The sequence below is a fragment of the Alexandromys fortis genome, unplaced genomic scaffold (assembly GCF_014885135.2).
Source record: "Alexandromys fortis isolate MF-2015 unplaced genomic scaffold, M_Fortis_MF-2015_v1.1 scaffold_515, whole genome shotgun sequence".
Lineage (NCBI taxonomy): Eukaryota > Metazoa > Chordata > Mammalia > Rodentia > Cricetidae > Alexandromys > Alexandromys fortis.
The window spans coordinates 112919-122380 of record NW_026068381.1 but is presented as its reverse complement, the minus strand read 5'-3'; the positions used below and the strand labels follow the sequence as shown (position 1 = coordinate 122380).

At 42.4% G+C, this 9462-nt stretch overlaps 1 protein-coding gene across 1 annotated transcript in view; it reads right to left on the bottom strand.

The window, feature by feature from the left end:
- Positions 1–1949: 1949 nt before the first annotated feature.
- LOC126495518 (killer cell lectin-like receptor subfamily B member 1B allele C) overlaps positions 1950–9462 on the bottom strand; it is a 23636-nt gene continuing 16123 nt past the window's right edge. Inside the window, exons 4-7 of the mRNA XM_050133108.1 lie at positions 8698–8781; positions 7332–7486; positions 6876–6991; positions 1950–2741 (exon numbers count right to left, since the gene is read on the bottom strand). Of these exons, the coding sequence (XP_049989065.1) occupies positions 2618–2741; positions 6876–6991; positions 7332–7486; positions 8698–8781 (479 nt within the window). The 3' untranslated portion in view covers positions 1950–2617. The remainder of the gene's footprint in view (positions 2742–6875; positions 6992–7331; positions 7487–8697; positions 8782–9462) is intronic.

The window sequence follows — 9462 nt, the reverse complement described above, 5'->3', positions numbered from 1 at the left end:
TTGAGGACTCCCTTGCTGTTGTACAGAACGGCCACGACAGCTTTCATCCCCACCAGTGCAGGCACTTGATCTTTTCTCCGTATCCTCATGAGCACTCATCTCTGTTTTGTTTTATAATTGACAGGAGGCGGGCTTGGAATTACATCCGCTGGATGTGACTTAGAGGTGCAGATAGTTTATGTGGACAAGTCCTGACTCAGATCTGACAGGGCTCAGTGGCCGCCTGTGACATCTGAATTAGACCTGAGGCTTCACAGTCCTTCCTGGTGGAATTTCACCTCCATAGCTGGAGTTCAGAGATGATCTCAGTAGGATCTGATCCAATAGTAAATTAAGGCTGCAGCGGAAGTGATGGAGACAGGAAATCTAACTATTTGAGGTCATGGGAAAACATTCCATGCAATGTGCCTTGAGGGTCACTTGATTTCATATGTAATATCTGTGTGAGAGATGACTCAGGAGCCATCAGGAAGGACTCAGCTGTCATGAACAGCGCCATGAAGTTGTTGCCAATACCATGCCAGGAGGTAAGAATGTAAATGATAATTTATGGTACTATTTCCTTCAGATTTGTGCTCTGACTCTGTCCTCGCATTACTGAAAAGACACAGGTAACACCATGCTGTCCCAACATTACTTTCTGCCTGCCTGGTCACTCCTCAGCCTTCCACCTTCAACAGTCACATTCACAGTGTTGACGCCTCTGGGGCTGTCTACTTGACTATGATTGGGATGTATTGTGTCTGGAGATACAGACTAGCCTCGTAAACAATGAAGATGTTACTAAGCAACTCTAAATTCCTCACCACTTATATACCCCTCCCCAACACTGATGTAATTATAGTTTTGTCTTTTTAAATGCTGTACTCCTGAGCTCAGGCACCAAGAAACATCCCAGAGGTGTGAGTCCATTCATGCATGGCTATTAATTAATAAAGGTTTTAACCATTTAATTAGTTTTTCTTTTTTTTTTGAGGTTTACTTATTATGTATAGGGTTCTACCTGCATGTATGCCTGCAGGCCAGAAGAGGGTGTCAGATCTCATTATATGGTTGCTGGGAATTGAACCCCAGACCTCTAACCTCTGAGCCATCTCTCCTGCCCCACGTTTGTGCTTGTCAGGAACTATCTCATGTGGACCATTTCATCACCAGGTATCTTAGTCAGGTTTTTGTTGCTATGATAAACACCATGACCAAAAGCATGTTGGGAAGGAAAGGGTTCATTTCAGGCAAAGAACTCAGGGCAGGAACCTGGAGGCAGGAACTGAAGTAGAAGCCAAGGATGCAGGATGCTTTACAGACTTGTTCCTCCAGGCTTACTGGGTTTGCCTTCTTATACTATGCAGGATCACCTTCTCAGGGGGTTTACATCATCACCTACAGTGGGTGCCCTGTCATATCAACCATTAATCAAGAAAATGCCAGACATGCTAGCTTACACTCCAGTTTTATGGAGGTGTTTTCTTAACTGAGTTTCACTTCGCACAGATGAGCCTGGCTTGTGTCAGGTTGGTAAAAGGTGAACTAACACACCAGGTGAAGATTTCTCCTCTCATTTTGTCTTTCCACAGACAGAAGTCAGCTAAGATACAGTTTAAGCTCACGTTTATTTAGCAAAGCAAAGGAACTCAAAGCAATAACAAACTCCAGAACAATATCAAAGCAGGCAAGACTGGAGGTGGGTGGCAGCCCACCGGGCTCTACATGGTGGAGGTTTTTAATGTTCCTCATGGTCCCCTCTCTCTTATACCAATGTCAAGTTCCTCCCTTTGGGAGCCAGCTTCATTTATCTTACTCTGCTGAAATTGTTCCAGGGCCAAGATGTCTGCACAGTTATCCCTTGCCTGCTCATCAGCACAATTGTTGGTGGCATCTATGGTCATTGGGAAAGTGTCCTGGTGCCTTAGTTTCTTACATGGCAGGAGGAGCCCAGTTGCANTTTACAAGGCAGGAGAAGCCCAGCTGCATATTCAACGGTCTCTGTCCACAAAGCGGCATTGCAACATCAGGAGACACAGCAACCAAGACACAGCCGTAGTCCCTTTGATTGTCTCTCTGGTAAGGAAGAAGCTCATCTCTGCCAATTCTGGAGCTGTGAAACCCAACACCAAGATGCCAGCATTGGCTCAGGGTCTGCTGGTGCATCATGTCCTGGTGGGGACGTCACATGACCAGAGTTCAGTTTACCTAGGCTTTTGTAGGTGCCATTCAAACCACTGTCAGGCCTTTCCCCAAATCCCTTAGCCATGGCTTCTGGGCTTAGTCAAGCACAGAGTGTGCTGGCTTGGCCGAGGGGATGGAGAGAAGAGGACTCTGCAGTTTTCTGCAGGTGATCTCAGGAACAGAGACCAGCGAAGGTCACACAGCCTCCAGGGTTAGAATCCAGTGCCCCTCAGCTTGCCTGGGCTTCTTTCCACAGAACAACTCTCTTAGAAGGGCACATGAGCATCTTGTCTCCTTTACAGAATAAAGAAACCGGACAGGGGCATCTGGAAGAATCATAGATTTTCGCTGTACACTGGGAGGGCCGGCAGCCTAGACAGAGGGAGTGCAGAGATCTGTATGGTAAAGTAATCGAGACGGGATTCGCAGTCAGGAGTCATTACACCTGGTTTCAGACATGTTTTAGTTCCTTCTGGCAGATCCACATGTTGTCTGAAGTACAGCCCTCAGAAACCACGTTGTACTTTGTGATGGTGACACAGCTGTTCAGTTTAGCATCGCCTTTGATGTTCAATCTGAGGAGGAAGAGAACAGCCACTCTTAGTGTTTAGGATTTTCTCATAATTATCTTGAGTTGGCCATGTTTTCCTCTGGACTTGTAAGGACTGTAGAATACATAGTTCTTAGTTATGGTAAACCTAGAGTAACAACATACACCAACATTAAAGATAAAGCTTTATGTCAACAAATCTCCAGCATAATTTTCAATTTTACTTACTACTGGAGAAGAATTCTTGCAGAAAAAAAAAACACATTTATCTGCTATAAGAGAGGAGAAGTTTTGTAAACACAGTTGAATCTTATTCTACTGCTAACATCTCATGCAAGGAAAAAAACCGCCTCAATTTGCTGAGGTTCGGTCTCCTAAATATATAGCCTATAACCAGCCAATGCTTGGGGAAGGAGCTCATGTATACATGAAAATGTGACAACAGCTAAACACAGGGGGTGCTCAGTGGCTCTACAGACTCTCAGCATCCACAAAGGAAAGAGGCTAAGGCCGTGGTCCCTTTATTCTCTGGGGGTATTTAATTTAGTATTCATACATGGCTCCCGTGTCTCCCATGGTACACTGCAGGTGTGAACCATTCAAGAATTCAAACTATTATGGAAATAACCAACCACTCTCTGCTCTGTTCTGATTGGTTCTGAAGCCCATTCAACAGGATGGAATTCATGCCTGTACTGCAAGTCTGGTCAGACCCATAAGGAAACACACTGCTGTTGCATTGCTAAACAAATATGTTTAAAATTTCCTTCCAAATACATACGTTTTTATTACAGGCTATTGCTGCTCTCAGTCTTCAGCATAGAAACTTCTTTTGCAGTAAGAAGTGATTTGAAAACTGGAAGTGATCACTGAGTACTCAGCCTTAAGTGGGATAGGGAACATCATGGAAAGGGGCAGAAAGAATGTAAGAGCCAGAGGGTGAAGTTGATGTCCATGAAAGTGTCTTCTGAACTTGATGTGGTTGATACACTCATGAAGCCACTGCTGCTATGATTACCTGCACAAGACCTGGACAAGATTGGGACTGGACGGCAAACTTACCATCACAGGTAGAAAGGGAGATCTCAGACCCCCAACTTCCCTGAGGATACAGGTAGTTAATAGTTGCTGGGTAAGGAGATGTCATTTTCATCAATGACATAGTTATTCACCACCCATACTCCAGGGAATAACCCCCAGTTCATATTCATGCAAGCACAATTAAACTCAATGGATCTCTCTCTCTCTCTCTCTCTCTCTCTCTCTCTCTCTCTCTCTCCCCCCACACACACACACACACACACACACACTGTTGTATAGCAATTTCCTCTGAACTGAAACATTCCATCTTGGAGGGAAACTCATTCAGATTCAGAAAGTTCTAAAGGGAAACTCCTTAAAACTCAGAATATAAACAACTCACAAGTCTTAACAAGCTCCTGAAACTGATCAGATGCAGGACACATTTTATACCCAAAGGTTATATGAACAGTAAGGACTGCTGAGAAAAGGAAGTTGTCTCACCAGTCGAACTGCCTACAAGCTGTGCAGAGAGCTTGAAGGTTCCAGATTTTATGTGTTGTCACAAGTTTGGGGGAAGGGTTTTCAGTGATCAGCTGCCTTTGTGTCGTTTATGTTCAGCAAATACCCCCTCATTCATACTCTTACAAGTAATTCCTATTAACTCAGTGGCTTGTCAGAGTGGACTTTGGTAGTATTGTTATTTTGATTTGTCATTGGTTCCCTATCTAGGGTCAGTAGATATTTAGTCACATCTCCACAGAAATAATGTCACATAACTAACTGCCTTTCTTTCTCTCTGCCTCTCTCACACACTCACACACACATACACATACACACACACACACACAGTGGAGAGAAATTTGAGAAGTGTGTTGGGAATAAGAAGAGTTTTAGTAGAAGAGATAGAAGGAAACGGTACATGAAAATGACACAAATTCACTGAATATTTGGATGAAATTAGTAAGGAACATCTCACAAATCAAACCTTGCTTTATATGAAAAATATAAGTTAACATCAAATAGTTTTATTTCCTTATAGGCACTATGTTGAAAATAGTCTTCATTGTCACAGGTTTGTGCTAATTTGACACCACTGAGTCATCTGAGAGGAGGAAACCTCAATAAGAAGATGCCTCCATAAGACAGGGCTGCAGGCAAGCCTGTGGGACATTGTCTTAATTAGTGATTGACATGGGAGGGCCCAGATCATTGTGGGTAGGGATACCCCTGGGCTGGTGGTTCTGGGTTCTATAAGAAAGCAGGCTGAGAAAGCCATGAGGAGCAAGTCAGTAAGCAGTATACTTCCATGGCCCCTGCATTAGCTCCTGCTTCCAGGTTCCTGCCCTGTTTTAGGTGCCCGTCCTCAGTCCTTCAGTGATGAACAGCGAGGAAATAAACCCTTTCCTCAACTCGCTTTTGGCCACAGCAATAGTAACTCTAAGTAAGACACTGAGAAAGCATTAGGAAAAATCAGGATATATTTTATGAAATAGAATATGTCTTTTTTTGTTTTCATAAATATATTCTAGAACACAACACTTGTTTTTAAATAATCCCCACTTTAACATCTCATTCACTGAAAAAAAATTCAAAATGTGGTCCTGTATAGTGTCAACATTTACTATCTAGATAATTTTCTCTATTTAACAACCTCTATAGTAATATGTTATCATTATATTATATATAAGCCTACATATGCTTCGTTGTGTGAATTTCTACCTTTTTATTCTAAATGATTAAAAGGAATATTTTAAGTATTGATTTGAGCAATGTGAAGGAAGGGGTTCATTTCACTGATACTTACTGAGGCTAAGTCAAAGCAGGAACTTAAGCATTGCAGGGCAGGAGGCAGGAGCTGATGCAGAGGCCATGGAGGGATGCTGCTTACTGACTTCCTCACTGTGACTTGCTCAGCCTGCTTCTTATTGAACCCAGGACCTCCAGGCCAGGGGTGACACCACCCACGATGAACTGGGCCTTACATTACTAATTAGGAAAATGTCCTACAGGCTTGCCTACATCCTGATTTTATGGAAGCAGTTTCTCAATGGATGTTCTCAGATCCACCTCTCAGATGACTCTAGCTTGTGTCAAGTTGGTATAAAATAAAACTCACTAGCACAATTACTAAAATATGATTCTCAACATCATTTCTTTTGGAAAAAAAATCATTGAAAGCTCTGTACAGAAATTTGATTGAATCCTGCTTACTTTTGCTTATGAAAAACATAAACACGTTGCTTTTGGGACACGGTCCAGGAATGGACTCAGGTAAGGAGAAGTCTGAGTGATTGAGGGAACACTCCAAGAGAACAGTACAAGAGTCTTGTGACTCAGTTCCTTCCAAACATGGAAATGTTGTTGGAATTCATTTTCTCGCTCCTCCAGGCACAACAGAAAGGAGTGGGTTTATTTCAGATAACTTATTAATACTTACTATTGGTAATCAATAATATTCAAGCTGTCTGTGTGCGTCTCTGGAAGAGCATGTTTGTCATGCTCAGCTTGTCTTTGTTATTGCGTGCAGCTAAAGCCTGTGAACTTTGCTCACGTGAACTGTCTCAACCCTCAGAGTACAGATGGCTGCTTCTCTGTACAAAGCCGGCTGCTGCACGAGCCTTTAGTCCACCTCATTTATTGGCTCCACTCTCTCAGCTCCTACCACATCTGGAGTGGCGACATGGTGCTCCTTGTTATGCCAATAATCATGAATCCTGCTAACATAAATAGCTTAACTATGAAGCATCAGCTCTTTCATTGCATTTGTGACTGTGTAGACAATCTCACACAATGAGAAAACAAGACACTAGGGGCAAATAGCTAATGTGCTGCTTAAGACATTCCATGCAAAGTGTAGGAAATAAAAGAAAGAATGAGCAATGTGAGCTGAGGTTCTAAGCAGCCGTTTTTCGAAGGAGTTAGTCTGCTTCCTGGCCTTAAAACTCCATCTCACACATATATGCATACACATGACTTTATAAAAGGCTGATATCTTTTTATACATGGAAATTTTCAGTCACTTTTGGAATCGTACTTTCAGACTGTTCTGAACCTCTCTAATCTTTGGTATCAGTGTTAGAGCCCTACAATAAGATGACCTGAAATGAACATTAGGGTGAGCTCCTCCAATACTCACACATCAGAACTTAAAGTGGAGCCGTTTAACCATCTCCAGTGCTTGTCTGGCCATGAGTAATTTAGTCCAATCCAAAATGAATGTCCTCCCTCCTTCATCGAGTCCTTTATGAATTTCTACAATCAAAGCAGAGGAGAGGACTTAATCTGAGCCTGTGTGCTGTGACTCATATTCCACAGCCTCCCGACACCTAGGTCAAGTGTCACCTGTGTCTGTCCCGAGTCCTCAGCACAGTTCATTCTTCCTCCCTTGAGGAATCTGTGCCCAGCATTTATGATCCTAGGACACTCACCTTACATATGCAGGTATTGGTTCATATGTCCCTTTAGTCTCTCAGACTATGAGCTTCCATAATGTAAAGTCTCCACTGCCTTTGCGTGGAAGAGTTGTGAAGTCTAGAGACGTTGGTGCAGCTTCAGAGATGTGCTAACATCTCTATTTTATAGAACAACTCACCAGTTCTTCTTGGTCTTGAATGAGGAGCAAAGTGGCTCCTTTTCTAGTGCAGTTAGATAGACCTTCCTTCCAAACACCGTTCTCTTGAGAAAACTGTATGCATTTCTCTCGGTGTGGCAGCCAATATTTGGGGCACATTAGCTGAACTGGATTCTCTGAAGTGAAGAGCAGACATGGTAAATTTCTACCCTGTCTGTGCTGCACCACAGCCAGTTACACACAGTAGTTGTTTTGCTAACACACACTTTTACACACATAGTAACAAGTGCTGGGACAAGATCACTGTTAATGACAAATCAAAGAAATATAAATGACATAGAATTTATTTTATTTTTGTTTTTAATTAACTTTAGATAAGGTTAACTATATGAAATTTTGATTAAAACAACTAAATATTCATTGTAGTGGTTTGAATAAAAATGGTCCCCGTAGGCTGATATATTTGAATGCTTAGTTATCAGGGAGTGGTACTACTTTAGGAGGCTTGGCCTTGTTGGAGGAAGTGTGTCATGGGGGTGGGCTTTGAGGTTTCAAAAGCCCAAACCAGGCCCAGTATCCTTCTCATCTTGCTGTCTGCAGATCCAGATATAGAAGTGTCATCAACTTTACCAGCATCATGTCTGCCTGCATGCTGCCGTGCTCCTCAGTGTGATGACAATGGACTCAACCTCTAAAACTGTAAGCAAGCCCCAGGTGAATGCTGCCCTTTACAAGAGTTGTCATGGTCATGGTGTCTCTGCACAGCATTAGAACACTGACTCTAAAACATTCCTCTAAAGCAAAAAAAAATTTTTTTGGTTTACATATCTGTCATATGTGTATGTATGTGTGTGTTTTAAATGCATGTGTGTACAAGTACATCTGCCTATGCACGTGCAGAGGCCAGAGAAGGATGCAAGGTCTCTGCCTCTATCCCTCTCCACTTATGCTTTAGAAGTAGAGTCTTTTATTGAATGTGAAACTAATATTTTTTTTCTCCAAAACTGGAAACAGGCAGATCTCAGTGACTGTCCTGAGATGTTCATTACATGGAGGCTGGGGTTGTGATATCAGTCTCCATTCTTGCACACAAACACTCTTAACCACTGAGCTGTCTCTTAAGCTCCATATTTTACTATTTAAGTTGCTGTTCGTCTGTAGTAACCAACTGTGCTATTAGGCTGAGGCAGCATGATCAGGAGGACAAGGTGCTAGATTTTAAGATCACATATCTTCAGTTTCCAAGGGCATCCCTTACCAGTCACATGACTTTTGACAAGTTCTTAACCTTTTTAGGCTTCCGTTTTATCAAACATAAGAAAAACCATGATGTGAGCCTTGATGAAAGGTAATGTGGTATTGATCAAAATCAGGATATCAAAATTACCTGTTGCTTTCATTCTGCTCTCTGAAACGTTCACATTGCATTTTTCGCCTGTTGTTTTCATCTTGTTCTCTTGAATGCCTTTTCCTACTGGCGTTTTTTGTAATAATGGTAGATAGAAAACAAATGAAGAAGGTGGAATGTACATTCTACATACAATAGAATGGATATTGTATCTATCACTTCAGGAAACGAAGTCAACTCAACAAGCTTGAGTATGGACAGGAGACAATGTATTAGCGACATGTTAACAGGGGACCACTTTGGAGACAGAGTGAATAGAGAACCAGAAGAGTGCAGAACAAATGGGTTCACACTGCTGTTGGTTACACAATATTTAAGTGTTGTAGGGAGAAGGGCCCCTTGTTCCGGCTGCCCAGCTAGCTTCTAAGGGCATTGTGAAGCTCATGCACCTCTTCCACTGATGTTGGGGTGTCATATATCAATCTGTTGATTTCATTGGTTAATTAAATAAAGAAACTGCTTGCCCTGATAGGTTAAAACATAGGTGGGAGGAGTAAACAGGAGGAAGAGGAAGTGAGGTAAGACTCCTCAGATAGACGCGAGATAGCTCTGTTCTCAGAGACACACGCGATGAAGCTCCGACCCAGGATGGACATAGGCTAGAATCTTCCTGATAAGCGCACCTTGGGGTGCTTACACACATGATTAGAAATGGGCTAGTCCAGGTGCGAGAGTTAGCTGAGAAGAGGCTAGATATAATGGGCAAGCAGTGTTTAAAAGAATACAATTTGTGTGTTGTTATTT